This window comes from Peromyscus eremicus, chromosome 5 (genome assembly GCF_949786415.1).
Source record: "Peromyscus eremicus chromosome 5, PerEre_H2_v1, whole genome shotgun sequence".
Classification (NCBI taxonomy): Eukaryota; Metazoa; Chordata; class Mammalia; order Rodentia; family Cricetidae; genus Peromyscus; species Peromyscus eremicus.
In genome coordinates, this window is record NC_081420.1 from 8,402,510 (window position 1) to 8,423,985 (window position 21,476).

The 21,476-nt window shown below is 41.0% G+C and overlaps 1 protein-coding gene and 1 non-coding gene across 2 annotated transcripts in view; one reads left to right on the forward strand and one right to left on the reverse strand.

The window, feature by feature from the left end:
- Positions 1-4,808: 4,808 nt before the first annotated feature.
- The window catches only part of Ddx46 (DEAD-box helicase 46), a 50,296-nt gene continuing 33,628 nt past the window's right edge, over positions 4,809-21,476 (reverse strand). Inside the window, exons 15-23 of the mRNA XM_059262839.1 lie at positions 21,163-21,325; positions 19,912-20,105; positions 14,320-14,457; positions 13,809-13,958; positions 10,843-11,016; positions 9,099-9,317; positions 8,078-8,222; positions 7,461-7,534; positions 4,809-5,401 (exon numbers count right to left, since the gene is read on the reverse strand). Coding sequence (XP_059118822.1) covers positions 5,354-5,401; positions 7,461-7,534; positions 8,078-8,222; positions 9,099-9,317; positions 10,843-11,016; positions 13,809-13,958; positions 14,320-14,457; positions 19,912-20,105; positions 21,163-21,325 — 1,305 coding nt within the window. The 3' untranslated portion in view covers positions 4,809-5,353. The remainder of the gene's footprint in view (positions 5,402-7,460; positions 7,535-8,077; positions 8,223-9,098; positions 9,318-10,842; positions 11,017-13,808; positions 13,959-14,319; positions 14,458-19,911; positions 20,106-21,162; positions 21,326-21,476) is intronic.
- On the forward strand, positions 7,713-7,819 carry LOC131912100 (U6 spliceosomal RNA). The gene has a single exon (XR_009379518.1). It is a non-coding gene; the product is annotated as a U6 spliceosomal RNA (small nuclear RNA).

Sequence of the window (21,476 nt, forward strand, 5' to 3'; positions counted from 1 at the left end):
TAGAAGCCTTTTCGACTGAGGAAGCCCTTTTGGTTAAAGGCCTTTTCGCTAGGCTTTTCGGCAGAAGTGCCCCTTTCAGCTAGAGGTCTATCAGGTGAGGCTCTTTCAGGCTGAGGAATTGGTGAGGTAGAGGTGGTGGCTGTGGCTTGCTCTGCTTCTCTGATCTTTCAGCACAATCTTGCATTGGGAATTTTTATTAAAAGATCATTTAGAATTCGTGTTACACACTTTTTTAAGGATAATAAAATATGAATTACCAAACCGACAATAATTACTGCTGATATTATGTCAATCCCAACTAGGTTGTTCATCCCCTCATTTATTCTTTCCATTTTCAAGCCATCCATAGTATCGCTAAACAGAGTCCTAATTCCCTGCATTGTGACAGTGCTGTGGGATGGTCTGTATGTCAAATGTGTTGCTGATTGGTCAATAAATAAATCACTGATTGGCCAGTGGCCAGGCAGGAAGTATAGGCAGGACTAACAGAGAGGAGAATTGAGAAAACAGGAAGCTGGGTGAGAGAGACACTGCCAGCAGCCACCATTCCAAGCCACATGTGAAGATGCCGGTAAGCCACAAGCCATGTGGCAAGGTATAGATTAATAGAAATGGATTAATTTAAGCTGTAAGAACAGTTAGCAAGAAGCCTGCCACGGCCATACAGTTTGTAACCAATATAAGTCTCTGGGTTTACTTGGTTGGGTCTGAGTGGCTGTGGGACTGGCGGGTGAGAGAGATCTGTCCTGACCGTGGGCCAGGCAGGAAAACTCTAGCTACATGACAGTTCTCATTCTTAATGTGGGAAAGATTTTTCTTTTTAGTATCTTTTAACTCTCTCCTAAAGGACTTCCCAGGCCGGGCGGTGGTGGCGCACGCCTTTAATCCCAGCACTCGGGAGGCAGAGACAAGCGGATCTCTGTGAGTTTGAGGCCAGCCTGGGCTACCAAGTGAGTCCCAGGAAAGGCGCAAAGCTACACAGAGAAACCCTGTCTCGAAAAACCAAAAAAAAATAAATAAATAAATAAAAAATAAAGGACTTCCCAGGTATCTCATCAAATCTGCTGACTTCTCAGTTTGTCTGTGGCAAATCAGCAAGAGAGCGTCTCTCCATTCATCACAAACCAAAAAATGACCACCAATCTCCAAGTCAGTCCTCCCCCCTCCTTCCTGCCAACTGGTCACTGGCCACGCCCCCTCACTCAAGGCAGACTTTAACACAATCTCAGGCTTTCACAGTATCATCAAATATCCCACAACATTAGACTACATATGGCACTGCCTCAAAAAATTAAAGTAAAAACACAAAATAGTATTTTGTAATTTTTTTTAAAAAAAAAGATAGATTGTTTAAAAACAAAAAAAGCAGCACACACTATAAATGGCGATTGCTGTATGCACTTATAAACACCACAATTCAAGGGTGAGTTTCCCTTTTAAAACAGAAGTCAACTCTAGTTAATTAATTCCATTGGTTTCTAGAGATTGCTGCTCTAGAAGACGACTCAGAAGTCAGAGAAGCATTGTGGTGACCAATCACAGACTGCCCAGCATGGCCAGTTACACAGGGAATAATCAAGTGTGTGAAATGAACAGCAGGGACCCTAGTCGCTCTGTATTTCATGTCCATGCCTCCTCTTTCTCCTTTTCCTCTTCTGCAATGCTGAAGACCAAACCCAGACCTCTTGAAAAGCAACCAAGCACAACACACACACACACACACTTTTTAAGAATGTGTAGCTCGGGTTGGGGGTTTAGCTCAGTGGTAGAGTGCTTGCCTAGCAAGCGCAAGGCCCGGGTTCAATCCTCAGCTCCAAAAAAAAAAAAAAGAAAAAAGAAAGGAAAAAAGAATGTGTAGCTCAATGGGCAGCGGTGGCACATGCCTTTAATCTAAGTGCTTGGAGGCAGAGGCATGAGGATCTCTGTGAGTTTGAGGCCAGCCTGGTCTACAGAGTGAGTTTTAGGATAGGCTCCAAAGCTACACAGAGAAACCCTGTCTCAAAAAAACAAACAAACAAAAAAGGAATGTGTAGCTCAGCAGTGGTAGTGAACTCTATTAATCCCAGCACTCAGGAGGCAGAGGCAGGTGAATCTTTGAGTTTGATGCCAGCCTGGTCTAACAAACAAAAAGAATATTTTCTAAAAAGAATGTATAGGTCTGGCAAAATGGCAAACTCGGCGGCGGCCATCCTGCCTCTGCCTCCCGAGGGCTGGGTGACATGTGTACGCAACCATATCTGGTTTAAGTCAAGAATTCTTAAAGAACTTTTCTGTCTCTTAATTTAAAAAACACTTATTTAATTCATGATAAAGTATTTTTTCTGGTGACAATATTAAGTTTTCATATATCAGGGAAACCAATGCCCTCTTCTGGCCTCTGCAAGCACCAGGCACATATATGATGCACAGATATACATGGAGACTGAAAAACACATGTAAAATAAAATATATAAAATTTTTTAAAAAGAATGTATACTTGATAAAGTAGAAGAAAAGGTTTTTGTTTTGTTTTTTTAAAGATGCACACTCTGTATACCCCCCAGCACTTGGGAGGCAGAGGCAGGAAGATCTCTCAGTGAGTTCAAGGCCAACCTGGTCTACAAAGCGAGTTCCAGGACAACCTGGGTTACACGGTTAAACTCTGTCTCAAAAAATGCAAAAAGATACATTAACAATAATACTTCTCTTAGATGTCTACAATTTAAAAAAGACTAGAGAAAAAGCAAAACACAAAGTATTCAAGGAAAGATAACCTGAGACCAATGCAGACTGAATTAACTTTATTCTGTAAGGAATTTAGAGAGCTTCAGCAAATATTGATATTGCATTAAAAAACAAAATCTGTACATCATTCAAACTTTAAAAATCAGTCAGTGTTGACACTAAAAAAATGTACTGAGCAATATTTCATTTTAGAATAAAATACTATCAGTGTTTCTTCACAACTAGAGCCACGAACAGAAAATTTGAAATAATGTAACTTCTGAGTCTCAAAGGGATCCAGTGAGTTTCAGGGAGCACCATTGAACTAGTGTGACTGCCATATATTTTGTAAAGTAACAAACTACACCTGGGTGATAACAACTAAGGCGGGAAGTAGTACTGATGACCAGAATTCTAGTCCAAAGTTTTGTTTCATTATATGGTTACAGGTACTTTCCTCTACATCCTTCAAGAGAAGTAACTGGATATGTGAAGGTCTAAAAACATTTCCCAATTCCATTTTACCTTTCCAGTACAAATACACTTAACAAACAGAGTACTCATCTGTCAACATGGCTACTAACTATGTTAAAAATTTTGATTGTTCTTTAGATTTATTCACTAGGATGACAGATAACTATGAGCTGCCATGTGGGTCAGGATCTGAACCTGGGTCCTCTACAAGAGCACCAGGCACTCTTAATCAGTGGATCACCTCTCTAGCTTTAAAATTATTTCTTTTAACAACTCTAGTATACTCTGACTTTAAAACTTCTAAATCAAGAATATATACATATATATTTGTTTGTTCTGTTTTTATAAGACAGGGTCTCACTGTGTAGTACTGGCTGGCCTGAAACTCACGATGTAGAACAGGTTGGTCTTGAACCTAGGGATCATCCTGCCCCTGCCTCCTGAAGGCTGGGATTACAAGTGTGGACCACCACACCTGGTATAAATCAAGAATGCTTAAAGAACTTTTCTCTCTCTTAAATAAATATTTAATAGTTGATAAAGCTTTTTTTTCTGATGACAATATGAAGTTTTCATGTATTGGGAGTCTTGAAAATAGTTTTAGGTAATCGAATCATACCATTCAGAATCAGATCCTAAAGTCTCTAAAGTATAATTCTTGAGTTTTTGTGCACTAAATTTTACTAAGAGAGTCTGTAGTCTGAAACTTAAATACCAGTATTTAATGTAATTTGTTTCTTTTACTACACTTGTGTGTGTGTGAGCATGTGCATATGTACATACGCATACATGATGTATAACAAAGAACAACTTACACTTCCTGCTAAGTGGATCACAGGATTGATTGAATTCAGGTGACCAAACTTGGTAGAAAGAACCTTACCCACTGAGTCATTTTATCTGCCTAAGTACCAGCACTTAACAAAAATGTTTTGTTTTTTTCTTGAGTGAGACCTTGCTTAGGAAAGTGCATTACCACTGACCTATATCCTCACTGACCCATATCCTCAGCCTTGTTTGTTGTTGGGTTTTTTTTTTTTTTTTGGTTTTTCAAGACAGGGTTTATTGTGTAGCCTTGGCTGTTCTAGAATTAGTTCCGTAAACGAGGCTGACCGCTGACCTTGAACTCCCAGAAATCTGCCTGCCTCTGCCTTCTGTAAGGCTTCATTATGTAAGCCCTGGATGGCCTCAAATTCATGATCTTTCTGCCCCTGCCTCTTGGGTACTAGAATGACAGGCATTCATACCTGCCTTGTTTTAAGAGGGAAAAATTCACAACCTACTCAACCATCCTGAAGGGAAATTAGACTAAAAGTAATAAGGTGTTTGTATGTACCATAATATAAATGTCTAAAGAAACACTTTAGAGGAAAAGGAAAAATATTTAGTATGTATTGGCCACAATCACTTTCTAAAAGTAAGCAAGAAACGAATTAGCACTTAGGCAATTAGTGGTTAAGAACAAACCTGAATAGGAGCACTATTGCAGTGGAAAGAAGTGGGAAGCTGAGTGTGGTGATCCCAAGCACTACAAAGGCAGATGCAGGAGGGTCACAAGTTCAAGGCCAGCCTAAGCTATACAGGGACTCTCTCAAATGAGGAAGAAAAGGGAAAGAAATGCAAAAATCCCATAGTGCTGCTTATGTTTAATTTTACAAAACCAAAGGCAAACCAACTACTACTTATTTCTGAAGATAAAATTAGAAAACTCTGAACCTATTTTGTAAACATCTACTATAACATTCTTAGATCCAGTTCACATGTTCCATTCAGTCAAATAAGATTTAAGCTTAAAAGGTGGCAATAAAATATGACAAGGACTTCTCTCTTTTCTTAGGAGCTGATCACATCACAATTTCAGTAAAAGAGGAGAGGTCAGTGGCCCCTTAGTGACTGACATACTTTATTACTACATTCAACACAAAACCCCAATGTTTCCAGACACTTAAACTATTGGTATCTAAGGTTTACATTAAGAACATCACACTCTGAAAACAAGTCTGATTAAAATGGAGTTTGGATCAGTGTGGGGCAGTACTTACTGACAGACAATTTCTGTAACAAACACTTGTTTCTTGTATTTAAAAAATAAGCAAGACAGAATTTTCAAAGTCTTACTTTACAATACATTGTAAACTTCACAGACCAGCACAGGTACAAAGTGGCTCCAAGATGTTTATAATACTTTGTATCGTCCTTTATTTGTTGGTTGATACGAATTTTGCTATGATAAAAAATAAAAGACAAAAGGTTAGAAAAAGCGCATACACACAAAAAAGTGAATGTTTGAGATCATCTTCTGTTAGCAATTTGTAAAACCATCAGAGAACCAAAATAAAAAGGCAGAGGTGGAGGCAGAGGAACGGCTCAATAATGAATTCATTCTCTCTGTTCATCCGTACCCCTTCCCTGATACCTCTGCAGTCTCAAAGCATGAAGTTCTTTTTCTATTACTCTTCAGTGAAACTATCTCGAGACCTTCATACACTACTATATTATTAGTAGTTTTTGAGACAAGGTCACATTCAATAGCCAAGGCAAGCCCTGAATTTAGAAATCCTCTTCCCCAGCCTTCCAAGTGCTGGGATTACAGGAATGAGTCACCATACTTGGCCTGAAGTCCTTGACTTAAACCTTGTTTATATTTTCTCTCCTGTTTTGTATACCCTCTTTTTAAAAAACTATTTCCCTGGGCTAGAAAGATGGCTCAGCAGTTCAGAGCACTGGCTGCTCTCCCAGAGGATTCCAGCATCCACATGGCAACTCACAACTGTCTGTACCTCCAGTTCTAGGGTATCTAACACCCTTACACAGGCATACATGGAGGCAAAACACCAATGCATATAAAATAAAAATAAATTGTTAACAAAAAGTGTTTTTAAAAAAAAGCATATTCTCCCCTCTTAAGTTGGGCACAAGCCCTTAATCCCAGCACTCAAGAGGGAGAGGCAGGTGGATCTCTGTGAGTTTGAGGCCAGCCTGGTCTACAGAGTGAGTTCAGGACAGCCAGGATTACATAGAGAAATCCTGCTTCCAAAAATTAATAAATAAATAAAAAATAAAAACTCCCCTTGTCCCCAAATTCTATGCATTATAAGTGGAATTTCAGAACCCCTCCCCTCATCTACCCTTAGATAACTACCAGACTTCCTGACTTCCTTTCAAAGCAGCGGCTATATGGAGGGTTTATAGCCCATACCTGGTACTTAAGGTCAGTGATGTATCTGTGGCCTCCTTTACAAAGATTATCTTTAGCAGGCTGTTCTTTTTCCAAAATTAACTCACTGCCTAAACTGTGAAATACTGACTACACTACAGGTGTGGCATTTCCAGATGCTCCAATGAGTGAAAACTGGTAAATGCTTTTGCAAAACAATGTGGTAACACCTACCAAAAAGATAAACTGTATAGAATTTATAAACAGAATTTCTATTCCAAAGTGTATATTCAATAAAGAAATGTATTAATGTATAGCAAAAAGTCAAAGAAGAAGTTTCATAGAAATGTTATTTATAAAAGCCAAAAGCAGAATATCCTCAAGTTCAATATGTAAGTTAACTTATTTAATTTAATAATACATATTTAACTTAAGCAATTAAATAGCATACAGGCATAAAAAGGCATCCATTGTTGCTACCTGCAATATATAGATAGCCTCCTCAATATAATGCTGAGATATACAGAATAGACAGCATATAGTCTACCACACAGAGGTGAAAACACATAAAACTAATCTCCAAATTTATGGTCACAATATGTCTCTATCTGAGGGCGATGAACAGTGACATGGAAGCCAGAGGCCAGGCTTCTAGATGGAGAAATGGTCTGCATTTCTTCATTTAGATAGTGACTACAATGAAGTGCCTACTCTAAAAATCCATCACAATACACTTATGTGGGGCTGGAGAAATGTTTCAGAGGTTAAGAGCACTGGCTGCTCTTCCAGAGAGCCTGAGTTCAATTCCCAGCAACCACATGGTGACTCAAAAGCATCTATAATGAGATCTGATGCTTTCTTCTGGCGTGCAGGCATACATGCAGACAGAATAGTGTATACATAATAAACAATCTTTAAAAAAGAAAAAAAGATATATTTCTGTGTTGGGACAGGGTCTCAAGTCACACCAGGCTGTCGCTGAAATTCAACTGCTTCCAAGTCCCAAACTGCTGGGCTAACAGTGATCAGCTAGCAAGACAGGTGTTGATGATTTCTAAGCCTGCCTGTATTAAACGCAATGAACAGTCACTACAACAAACAAGGCCTGAGGGTCTGCTTCACTCACCAGTCGGATCAGTTCTTCTTTTATGAGCCTGGTGATTTCTGCCTTCGCTTTCTGCACAGCCAGTTCGTTGGCACCTGAAGGTTGAGGAGAAAACATGCGGTTCACACCACTGAACTACACCGGGTGTTTCTGCACTCTAAGGGGGCCCAGGGGACAACGCCTCAAGTGACGTTAGGGAGTGCGCTGCCTGCCAGGCTAGTGAACTAGTACAGCGGTCTACTTCCTAACTTGACTTATGGTGGTATCAGTCCTGTGCTCACTTGGACAGCACATGCACTAAAATACAAAGGATGCAGAGAAGATGAGCATGGCCCCTGCACAAGGATGACACACAAAACCATCAAGTGTCCAGTTAAAAAAAAAAAAGAAAAGAAAAATGTATGTCCTTAAAATTCATTCTTTCTGTAGAAAATTTTCAAACTTAAATCCCACAAATAGATCTATATTCAGTTCTATCTATATGGTTATTGAACTTCAAAGACCTCAAGCGACACATAGTAAAATTTCTTAGAGATGTCCCTAATTTCAGTCTTTCTTACTATCAACTTCACACTGACCCGTGTTACATCTACATCAATGATCTAACTCAAGCTTCACACAAAAGCAACAGTACGTACTCTCAATCGCCAAGTAAATCTTGCGCTCTCCTTCTTTGGGCTCTTTGCCAGGAGGGAAGTAGGTTCCTCTGATTGTGATGGCGGCTTCAGAGTACTCACTGATTCTCTGCAGGGCCTCCTTGGAGGTGACCTTCCACCGCGCCGTCTAAAACAAAGGTTTGCAGAATCAAATCACAACACAGAAATCTGAGTTGAGGGCAGGTGAGATGGCTTGGTAGATAAAGGCTCCCAACGCCCAGGCTAATGAACTGAGTTCAAAACCTGGAACCTGCCTGGTAGAAGGAGAAAACCAACTCCTGCACGCTGTCCTCTGACCGACACGCCCGCCCTGACACCTGTGCCCCACCCCATCCCAGCATATAACATCACACAATTGGTCTAAAATTCTGGGTTAAAAAGAAGATTTTTCACTGGGCAATGGTGGTGCACACCTTTAATCCCAGCACTAAGGAGGCAGAGGCAGGCTGATCTCCTGAGTTCAATGTCAGCCTGGTCTACAGAGTTCCAGGACAGCCAGGACTACACAGAGAAACCCCGTCTCAAAAAAACAAAAAACAAAACAAAACCAAACAAACAAAAAAGAATAGATTATAGATTCAACGTCTATTACTATCTCCCTTATATAGGTAAAAGCCAAGCCATTAATGTTCACTTACAAATAATCCTATTTCAGGGGCTGGAGGTACAGAGCAGCACTAAAGTACTTGCCTGGCATGGATCAAGTCCTAGGTTCTCTCTCTAGTACTGAAAAAATAAACCAACAGACACAGGTGTGGTGGTGCATACCTGTCTTCCCAGCACCCGAGAGGTAAGAGGGTCTGGCATTAAGTTCATCCCTAGTTACACATAGAATTTGAGGCCAGGCTGTACTATGATGCCCTATCTCAAAATAAAATAAAATAAAATAAAATAAACCCAGACAGAACAACAAAGACCTAACAGTTTGTGTGTTTTAAGGAAGGGATTCTGTTCCGGAAGAAGCACTTTTACCTCACAATATAAAAACTTTTCTGTTACTTGCCTGTGGGAAGTCATTAATTTCTAACTCTTCCTCATATCTCTTGAAAGATTCGCTCTGGCCACCCTCCTGTCTCTCCTCTTCCTGTTTCTCCAAAGGCACGTAATTGAGCTTGGCATTGATCTTTTCAGCAAGTTGTTCAGCGATGGTTTTTGCAGACACCGTGGGAGCCAGAATGGTGCCCCCTCTGAGGATGGCATTGGTGGCTTGCTGCATCACATCCTGCGGTTTAAGAAGACCTCCAGTTAAACCTCAGCTGCAGACGGAGATAGGGCCCAGGACCTTCCCATAATGATTCTCCCCAAAGCCACTAAATCAGCTTAATAAACAGAAAGTATCTTTCTAACGCAGTTCCTCACACATGTGACTACCAGTGTAAGTCTGTAACTGATACTGTCACTTTCTTCTCATCCTGACAAGGAAACTGAGGGACAGTCAGTGGCCTACCATGTATTACTGCACCACAGACACGGATCATTAGCTAACTCGCAGTACAAAGTACATAACACAGTTCTTCTAAAAGCAAATACTGGTGACTACTGTGCATTTCTACTTCATTAAAATGCCTGTGCTGCATCACTGAGCCCTCCCCCACCCACAGTGAACCATCCAAATACTCAATAAATTATGGTAAATGATTCATTCAAAATACTGTTAAAATTAGTTAACTCAGCCTTTGGGCATGTCATGAGAATTCTGTTTTACTTAAAAGTCAACAGTGTCAGGCATGATGGCAAACTCCTGTAATCCCAACCCTCAGGAGGAACAGGAAAGGAAGTAATTGCCAGCTCTAGGTCGGCCAAAGAACACGAGACCCCATGTTTAAAAACCAAAACCTCAGCTGGGTAGTGGTGGTGCACGCCTTTAATCCCAGCACTGCTTCTGTAGCCAATAAACCCACCCAATGAAACAGATTAGTAAAGAAAAGAATCACATTTTTTCAATTTTGCTAAGAAGAAAATACAAGCTGGAGATCTCTTACCCAGAATGCTTTGGGACAGAAGCACTTCAGGGTTTAAATTTTTAAATTTTAGGATATTTGCACAGACATTACCATCTGAATATATACAGCTGAACAGAAAAAAATCCAAAACATATTGAGCAGTGGTGGCACATGTCTTTAATCCCAGAACTCAGGAGGCAGAGGCAGATGGATCTCTGAGTTCGAGGTCTAGCCCACAGAGACAGCTCCTGGACAGCCAGGGCTACATATACAGCAAAACCCCCGTCTTGAAAAACAAACAAACAAAAAAAAAAGTTCAACATCAGGTCACCAAAGAAAAAAGTTTCAGACTGTGGAGTGTTCTCAATCAAGATGCTCATCTGCTCTATATGAGCTATCCATGACTCACGCCTAACAGGCTTTCTACGGAAGGTCTACAGAGAGAACTTCTGAAGGCAGACATCAAAGAGAGTCCTGTATTGAGCACGATTGTACTCTTGGAAACTTGTTTTCTAACAAAACTTGTTCACTGTGCTCCTGGAAAGGACCTACATTGAAAGTGGTGCTGAGGCACAGTGTCCAGGAGCACCCTTGCTGGAGCACAGGGATGGGGAGCACCCTTGTCATCTTGGCACATGGGAAGTAGATTCAGAAGGACCAGGAGAGGGTCATCCTTGGCTACACAGAGGGTTCAAGGCCAGCCTAGACTACAAGAAACCCTGCCATTTTGAATTGTCACTCTCCAGAGTCTCATGTCACTGCAACAAGAACAATGACTAAGACTCGGAACAAATTACTTAATACCTGAGACTCGATGCCCAGGTTCTTCTGAGCGTTGATCCGAAGAGCCAGCCTCTTGGCGATCTCTAGCTTCTCAGCGTTGCCTGCAGTTGGGGCAGGCACACTAGATGTGCCGGGTGCAGCCATGTCCTTTACTCTCTTCTTTGAATTAAACATGCTTTCAATCTGTTCATCAATCTAGACCAGGGGAAAATCAAGGATTAGTTAGTACTGGGTTAGAAAAATTAACTTAGTTGCATCTACACGAAAAAGAAATGTTTCCATAAAAGGCTAGAATTAAATTTACATAAATTCAAATACATGGATCAACAGAAAAAGAAACAGCTCTTCACTGACTTTTCTTTCAAAAATCTATTGTCTGTAATGGAAAAAAATTACAAAGAAGAAAGAAAGAAAGAAATACACCATGCTACAAGATTTGTCTAATCAGACTTCTGAGAGGCACAGAAAATTCATCCCAATCTTGGCAAGGAGGAAACACAGGCTCTCAAGCCAGAGCAGTACAAATGACGCACTGAACTACTCCAGGACTCAGGCACCAAGCCAGAGCAGTACAAATGACGCACTGAACTATTCCAGGACGCAGGCACCAAGCCCAAATTATTTTATAATGAAGGAAGTTGGGGCTATAACTCAAGGCCAGTAATTCTCATGAGGAATGATCAGTATGTTCCTGAGGCAGGACTCCCACCCCCAACTCCTAAAATGAGGATTCTTCTTCTTGTGAGACAAGTCGTCATATAGCTCAGTCTGACCTCAAACTCATTGCATAACTGGTTTTCTTTCATTTATTCATTTTACTTTATGTATGTTTTGCCTGCTTGCATGTATATGTACCATGTACATACAGAAGGGGACTTTGGTTCCCCTGGTTGTGAGCCATCGTGTAGGTGCTGGAGGAACTGAACCTGGGTCCTCCAGAAGAGCAACAAGTGCTTTAAACTACTGAGTCATCTCTTCAGCCCTGATCTCCACCCCTTGATTCTCAGGCCCCCTCTTCCAAGGGCTGGGACCACAGGCTTGCAGCACCACACTCAGTTCATGCACTGCTGGAGAGGACAGCAAGCACTCTACTGACTGCGCCACACCCCAGCCCCTTCTTCTGAAGGAAGGAAAACGGGTTAGCATGGTGACATAGACTACTTCTTCTTTTTCTTTTTTTTTTTTGGTTTTTCGAGTCAGGGTTTCTCTGTGTAGCTTTGCGCCTTTCCTGGAACTCACTCTGTAGCCCAGGCTGGCCTCGAACTCACAGAGATCCGCCCGTCTCTGCCTCCCGAGTGCTGGGATTAAAGGTGTGCGCCACCACCGCCCGGCAACATAGACTTCTAACCCCAGCACTCCAGAGACGGGATAGGAGGATCAACAGCTGGAATCAGGGTAGGCTACAGAACAACAACCTGCCAAACAAACCAACAAGAAGGAGAAGGGATGAGGAAGGACATGAAGGCTAACTTCCCTATGAGGAAGAGCAACAATGAAGCTTTCAGTTCTCCACAGTCACGTGAACCCTAGTGCCGTTAGCTACACTATCATTAAAAAAGAAGACATTAACTGTGTGTGGGTCTCCAAGGACAACACGTGGCCAGGCATATGGCAAGCACCTTATCCAAGTCATCTCACCAGCTCCCTTGTCTTTGAAGAGAGCTCAAAAACCCAACAGAAACAGAACAATGGCTGGTGAGACGGCTCTGGGGTAAAGGCACTTGCCATGCAAGCCTGCTAACCTGAGTTCAAGTTCCTCGGACCTCCGTATACATGCCATGGTACGTGCACCACACACATAGACACACACAGAATTAGTTAACAGAACAGAATAGAAACAGAAAAAAGGACAAAACAAAAAGGATTGCTTTGCCCAAAATGACTTGTGGCATCATGATGAGAGTCACACAACTTCCTTCAGAAGACCAGATCAGATGTCGTGGGTTTTTATCTTCTCGGTCTCAGAGGTAGGGAAAGCTTGTTGGACTTAAATTAGATTAATTTAGAAAGCATGTCTAATGAAATGGTCTTAATTTAGCTTCTTTTTAAAAAACACACATTTTCCCTTACGGGGTTATAGCTACCAAATAGTTTTTATGGTGAGGGTTTTTTGAACTATACATTTAACTGAATGAGGTTGTTTTAAATTAAACAGTACACATGTTTTTTAAAAATCTTAGTAAATAGGCCAGGCGGCGGTGGCACATGTCTGCCAGGGCTACACAGAGAAACCTTGCCTCAAAAAAAAACAAACAAAAATCACATTTGTATTTGTTTAGTGTGCATGTGTGTCATGTGTGACAGCTTGTGTTTAAAACACTTTTAAAACTGAGTGACTTTCCCCTTGAAAGTAGGGTAGATTTAATGACTTGATCATCATCACTTTTTGTTTTTGTTCTTTTTGAGACAGGGTCTCACTATGTAGCCCTGGCTAGCCTGCAGCTTACTATATAGACCACAGTACCATGAAACTCCTAAATGCTAAGCATGCTACCAGGCCCAGCTCTAACCTACTAACTTTTGAGTTCACTCACTACAAGGTAAACACATAATCAAACAGCAACTTTACTTCATTCTAAGCTAGTGTGGTGCACCAGAAAGAAATGGCCTACAACTGACAGGAGACCTGCCCTGTCTGTGTTCAGTGTGGTCCTGGACCAATACTTTCTGATTTCAGTGTTCTCAACAGCATGGTCAGGCTCAACACACTCACAAGACTATGTTCTCAACAGAGGTCGTCTGTGGCTGTATGAGAAAGTTTGCTGTGTTGCCCAGGCTGACCTTATACTCTGGGGTCACTCCAACCACAGCCCTCTGAGTAGCTGGAGTAAAGTCATGCATGACCACATCTAGCTTGGGATAGTTTACTATGATGTGTAAAGTATGTTCTATGAACAAGTATGCTGGAAAACTCGCGGATTAAACGAAGTTAAACAGGTTTCATACAGGACCCATGGCACCCGCGCAGAGAGACCTCCAATACTTACATCGACTGCCGCATCCTCATCATCTGAGTCCTGCAGGCCAAGAGCAGCTTTCTGTAACTTCTTCCTCTCGTTGGCTAAAGCCTGCTCTGTTTCATCAAACTTGAATCCCTTCCCAGAGAAACCACTACTCTTTTTGATAATTTTTCCTTCCTTTTAAGAAAAAAGTTAACAAAGTTAATTTTTAGAGTAAACACTGCTAAATATTTTCAAAGTAGAATATACCAACTTAACAAAAACATGACAAAGTTTAAACAAAAGATTCTATCTTCACTATTTTTCCTTCTAAATATGTAAGTGGTTGGATATGCACCCTTAATATGAGCACTCAGGAGGCAGAAACAGATAAATCTGAAAATTTGAGGCCAGCTTGGTCTATATACCAAGTTCGAAGACAGCCAGACCCTGCCCAAAAAAACATAAAACAAAAAAGATGTAAGTGAACACAGTTACCAAAATATCCAGTGTTCTCCAGTCTTGTTAATGACTCACATAAGGAAGTTTAAAGACTCACTGCTTTCTGCTGGTCTTTGAAGTCACTCCAGAGTTTTTCCAGGTCAGGAGGCACCGCCGTCCCTGACAATTCAAGAGCTTTAATTATGTCACCAGCATAGCGAGCTTGATCCTCTGTGATGAAAGTGTAGGCATAACCCTAATGAAAATGAGGAAGCAAAATTAGACAAGATGACTCAAAATCAACATACAAAACCCAGTACCTTTGGAATAAACCAATAACAAACTTACAGACAAGAAAATGAGGAATACCTCCTTCATAGAAGCTTCAAAACAACAACAAAAACAAAAAACAAAAAAAAAAGTCTAGAAATAAATCTGACAAGGAGGCCCAGACTTCTAGAGTGAGAACGTTCAGACACTGAAGAAGTGTTCTGTCAGCAGGGTGCTTGCCCAGCACACCACACAAGTGGAGGCAGCTGCACAATGAGTTCTGGGCCCACCTAAGGCGCATGAGTTCCTGTCTCTAAAGAAACCGAAAAACGGGCTGGAGAGATGGCTCAGAGGTTAAGAGCACTGCTTGCTCTTTCAAGGGTCCTGAGTTCAATTCCCAGCAACCACATGGTGGCTCACAACCATCTGTAGTGAGATCTGGCACCCTCTTCTGGCCTTCAGGGATACATACAGACAGAACATTGTATACAGAATAAATAAATCTTAAAAAAAAAAAAAAAAAAAAAACGAAGAAGACACTACAAGATGGAAAGACCTGGAGTTACTGACAGGAAGGATTAATAGTATGACATTGCTGTATTACTGAGAAGTGATCCACAGATTCAACGTAATATGCAGGAAATTCCAAAGACATTCATTTTTGAACTAGGAAAAACAATCCTAAAATTCACATGGAAGCACAGAAGATAGCAAGTAGCTGAAGCAATGCTAAGAAGAAAGAACAATTATTCATATTTCATAATTCTGTCTTTAGTTCCATGTAGATTTTTTACAACTCTTTGAAACATGAGCCGGTTAAGGGTGTGGTTTATTTCTGGACCTTCTATTCTGTCTTGTCCACATGTCTGTCCTGTGTCAGTACTATGCTGCTGTTCATCACTATGATGAACTCATCACTATGGCTCTCTGGCATAATCTGAGGTCAGGAATTATGGAGAAGCTGAAGGGAGAGAGAAAATAAAAGATAACACTATCAAACAAGACGTGGGCTGGGGAGACTGCCTTGAGTAGGAGGACTTACCCTTTTGGAGGAGGGGATGGGGGACGAGTGGAGGGGGCTGGCACAGGGGGAGGAGGGATGAGAGGGGATCTGTGGTTGGTATGTAAAAGGAATAAAATTTTTTTTTAATAATAATAAAACAAAGAACAAAAAGCAGCAGGCAGACGACACCATGAAACGGAGCCCTTGCTAACAGCCAGCAGACACGGGGGGAGGCTGAGGCAGTTGTCTGCAGCTCCCAACTCAGTCCTCTGGCCACTCCACGGATGAACGTGTGTCTGCATTCCCTCCACTACAGGCTCTTTTCTTTAGGGACTAAGCAACAGTAACCTGTTGGAGGAGATACCCTTTAGACATTGTTCTACTCTCCCGCTGTCTCACTGTTCTCATCCCTCATGTCAGTTATAGGCCAGTTCACTCCTGGACAGGAGGCTTTGGGGGGCACTTTGAGACAAATAAACCTGGTATGGGAGGTAGGACATAACTCTGTTTCTGGAGATAGCTTCTGGAGAGCACCACACATAACAAGTTAGCAATCTAATGTCATTTTATTCTTTACTTTTTATGTGTATATGCATGTTGAGAGAGGACATGCACATATGTGAATCAAGAGGATACCCTCAGGTGCTGCCCACCCTATTTAAGACAGCTTCCCAGGCTGGACAGATGGCTCAGAGGTTACGGGAACTGGCAGCTCTTCCAGGGTCCTGAGTTCAATTCCCAGCAACCACATGGTGGCTCACAACCACCTGTAATGAGATCTGGTGCCCTCTTCTGGCCTGCAGGAATGCATGCAGGCAGAACACTGTATACATAAATCTAAAAAAAAAAGACAAGGTTGCCAACTGGCCTGGATTTTGTCAGGTAAGCTTGGCTGGCTGGCTGGCCATCAAATCACAGGAATCTACCTGTGTGTGTGTCTCAGCCTCCTCAGTATTGGGATTGTAAGTGCATGCTTGCACACATCAGCTTTTTACATGGGTTCTGGTAACTGAACTCAGGTCCACACTGACTGAGTCATCTCTCCAGCTCAACCTCCTCAGCAGGGAAGGATGAGTTAAAACTACTTTGATGTTCCATTTCACCCAGTTAAGACAGCTAACACTAAGAAAACAAATGACAGAAAATACTACACTGTTCACAATTGCTAAGTAATAGAACCAGCATATGCAGCAACAGGTGAGTAGATAAAGAAAATGGGGTACAAGCACACAGCAGAATTTTACACAGGCCTAAAGAAAAATTAAATCATGACATTTGTAGAAAATGGTACAAGAAATCATTAGGTTAAATGAAATAAGAACGACCTGTCTCAAAAAACAAACACCAAAAAAACAAATAAACAAATAAACGGATGGATGGAAGGAAGGAAGGAAGGAAGGAAGGGAGGAAGGAAGGAAGGAAAGATCATTTGCTACATGTGGATCCTAGATTTTAATTTTTAGACATGAATGCACACATGTAGGAGCACATAGGTCGTAAAATCAGAAAGAAAAGAAGGGGAAGAACAAAGCGTTACCAGAGTATAGGTGAGAGCAGAGCAGAAGGGGCTACGGAAGGAAGACCACAGGGTGGGAACAAGCACTGGGAGAGAACGAACAATAAACACAAATATTAAACCATTATCAAGAATCCCATTATTCTGTATGCTAATTTTTTTAAAAAGACTGCTTTAAAAAGATAATAGTTAAGAGTTTGTTGCTCTTGCAGGTTTGATTCCAATCACCCACATGGTGGCTCACATCCTTAACTCCAGTTCTAGAGAATCCAAAGCCCTCTTCTGATTTCTGCAGGCACCAAGTGCGCGTGCGGGCTTACACACGTATGTACACACACACACACACAAAAGCACACACACACACAAGCACACACACACAGTGGGATATTTGTACTCTGTTTAAAGGTATATTGCTATGATTGGTGTAAAAAACTAAATGGCAGATAGGTAGGCAGGAGGTATAGGCGGAACTTCCGGGCAGAGAGAGGAAGTAGGAGGAGGAATCTAGGCTACTCCTATGCATGGAAGAAGCCAGGAGACATGGAGCGGAAACAGAAGGTACAGATGGAAGAGAGCTAACACTACATGACAGGACGGAGATGAATAGAAAGGAGTTAATTTAAGTTTTAAAAACTAGTTAGAAAGAAGCCTAAGCAAAAAAAAAAAAAGAAAGAAAGAAAGAAAAAGAAAGAAAGAAAGAAAGAAAGAAAGAAAGAAAGAAAGAAAGAAAGAAAGAAAGAAAGAAAGAAAAGAAAGAAGCCTAAGCTGCAGGCCAAGCTTTCATAATTAATAATAAGTCTTTGTGTCATTATTTGCAGGCTGGCAGCTGACGAGAAACTATGTCTACACATACATGAAAGAAAAACATTCATAAACATAAAAAATAAACTTAAAAAATGTTTGGATATGAGTGTTTGCCTGCATCTATGTGTGTGTACCACATACATATATGCCCTGCCTGTGGAGGCCAGAAGAGGGCATAAATCCCTTGGAACTGGAGTTAACAAGACAGTTGTGAGCACCAAGGGTCCTCCGTAAGCAGTCAGTGCTTTTAACCACTGAACCATCACTGCACCATCTCTCCAGCCCCTTTTATTTTTTGTTTTTTAAAGACAATCTCACTCTATATCCAATATTGGCCTTCAACTAATGGCAAGCCTCCTGCCTCAGCTTTCCAACTGCTGGGATTGCATGCATGAATTACAATGCTCAGCTTTAACATCTTAGTTTTAGGATGTTTATATACAAAGCTTTCCATTTTGGGTTTGTTTTCTGAGTCAGAGTCTAGTTCTATAGATCAAGGTGGCCTTGATGCTGCCTCTGCTTCCCAAGTGCTGGTATCAGAGAAATGCACCTTCACGCTCTACTCATGTTTTTAAGATCCAAAGTGTGTGTTTGTATTTGATTGTGTATACAAATGTCCTTTACATAATTATGTACTTCTGAAACTATTTTGCAAAAATGAAATCAGTTGTATCATCTTCCTGGAAGTCTGGAAAGTGGAGCGCTCAGATGCCCCAGCAACTCTTCAGTCCAGGCAAGAGGAAGACGGGCAGGGAAGAGAACAAACCATCAGGTTATCATTTTCACAGACATTCTGACCTAATTTCAGGAATATCTAAAGTCACACCTGCTGTCCAGGCTCTGCTGCTATGCTTCCCATGAGCTAAAATTCCTGTTTTATACAGTTATAAACACACATGCGCAAAGAGAAACAGGGGGTGATGAGAGAGTATTTGTGGCGACTAAACATATTTGCTACTCCTTAACCTTTAAAAAAATTATTAATTTATTTATTTCATGTGTATGTGTATTTGAGGTATGCCTGTGTACCACATGCATGCAGGAACCCATGGAGGACAGAGGGCCCAAGGTCCCCTGGAAGTTGATTATACAGGTAGTTGTGAGCCACCATGTAGGTGCTGGAAACCCAATCTGGGCTTTCCATAAGAGGAGCAAGTGAGCCGGGCAGTAGTGGCGCACACCTTTAATCCCAGCACTCGGGAGGCAGAGCCAGGAGGATCTCCGTGAGTTTGAGGCCAGCCTGGTGTACAGAGCGAGATTCAGGACAGGCACCAAAACTACACAGAGAAACCCTGTCTTAAAAATAAAAAAAAGGAAATTAAAAAAAAAAAAAAAAAAGAAAAAAGGAGCAAGTGTTCTTAACCACTGAGCCATCTCTCCAGTCCCACTCTTTAATCTTTTATAGGACAAGTGTCCAGATGCCTCAGAATGCCTCAGTTAAGGAGGCACTACTGCTACAAGGCCTAAGATACAGGTTGTATGTTCCTCAATGGTTCTCCACTATAAAATGAACTCCTATCTATTTCACTGGGATCCTGAGGACGAAATGACAGATGTAAAGAACTTAGAACACTGCCCAGTATACGGTCAGTTTAGCAGGAACATAAGCAATTGTTGGTACTGTTATACCATGATACAACATCTAAGGCTGACAAAAAACAAATATGTAACTATTAATATTTCTAACAACAAAATACATACAGATTCTCTGCAAAAAAGAGCCAGTGTTTTTAACCAAAGCACCATCTCTCCTGCCCCATAACCAGTAATTTTAACAATATATAGACATTGCCAGGCAGTGGTGGCGCACACCTTTAATCCCAGCACTTGGAAGGCAGAGCCAGGCAGATCTCTGTGAGTTTGAGGCCAGCTTGGTCTACAGAGCGAGATCCAGGACAGGCACCAAAACTACACAGAGAAACCCTGTCTCGGGGGAAAAAAAACAAACAAACAAACAAACAAAAAAACCTCAATATAGAGACATACACATATGTGATTAACAACATCCAATTATGTTCTGTTACCTAAAGATTTTCAAAATATCGTCATAACCTCTGCTATTGACTCCGGAAACCAAACACCTGTGCTTTAATAAAGACATGACTGTGAAGACTTACTTTGTTACCTGCCCTTCCAGTCCGTCCAGCTCTGTGCACATAATCCTCATAATGGTTGGGGCAGCTGTAATTTACTACAAGAATTAGATGTTTCACATCTAGACCTCGAGCAGCAACAGATGTGGCCACGAGGAGTTTGCAGGTTCCATTTTTAAAGTCATTTATGATGCTGTCCCTGTCATATTGATCAATACCTGCAATTAAAGAGATAAACAGATAAATTAAGAGATAAACAGAAAAACATTTCCACTAAGAAAATTCTAAATGCAGAAATAAAAAACAGATTTGGTGCTGGAGAGATGGCTCAGAGGTCCTGAGTTCAATTCCCAGCAACCACATGGTAGCTCACAACCATCTGTAATGAGATCTGTGCATACATGCAGACAGAACACTGTATACATAATAAATAAATAAATCTTAAAAAAAGAAAGAGATCTATTTGATGATTTTTCAAAAACCTTAAGGTACGAACGAGTTCTAGGACTCTACCAACTCCGTTACTCCAAGGAACTGAAAGCTGTTAAGATATCCACATGTCGTATTCACAGCACACACAACAGTCAATTACAGAATCACCCCAGGTCTCTACCAACAAGTCAATCAAGGGGAGAGAGTAAATATACACAAAAGGGTATATTATCCAGCGTTTAGAAGAAAATCTAATACATGTTAAAATATGAATCATAAAATCATCATGACTGAGTGAACCAGACCAAACACAAAGGGATATAAAATGTATTATTTCACAATATATAGTACAAAGAATAAGAAATTCATAAAGACGTAAGATAGTATGGAAGTATATTAGTTATAATGGACAGATGGAAGGGAGATATAGAGAATAATTGCTTAACAGGTACAGTTTCCATTTGGGATCATGAAAAAGTTCTAGGTACAAGGAGGCAGGGAGACGCTTCAGTGGGAAACAGTGCTTGCCCAAGTTCAAGACTCTAATGCCCATGTAAAGAGTATACCTATAACCCTGGTACTGGATCATGGAGACAGGTGGATTCAGACAGCCCAACGGCCAGAAAACCTAGCTGGTACAGTGAGAGGCACTATCTCAAGGCAATCACGTGAAGAGCCATAGATAGCAGCCTGCACTACATAAAGGTGAAGTTTTGTCAAACACCTGTAAGATTTCTTCTATCTACATTACAGACAACAAAGCAAATATTACTCAGAGCACAAGACAGTTCTTGGCAAGCTAAATACTTAAAGACATACCCGTGGGTAAATTAAGCACATTACCTCCGTGAAGAGACATGCAAGGGTAAGATGCTCTCATCAAGTCCTTCAGAAGACCATCAGCATGTTCCTGCTTATCCACAAATATAATGACAGATCCTGACTCCTGATAATGGCCTAAAAGCTCAAGTAATTTCAAGAATTTCTTTTCTTCTTCAATCACAATCTGAAAACACATTGTAGCAAGTTAATGTAAAAAACACATATGTGTCCTAAAACAAAAATGTTTGTTTAATCTGTAGTGAATGAATAGAAAATAATAAAATGGCTAGGCAAATGTGGATTTTTAACTGATGGACCTGTAACCATGGTGACTG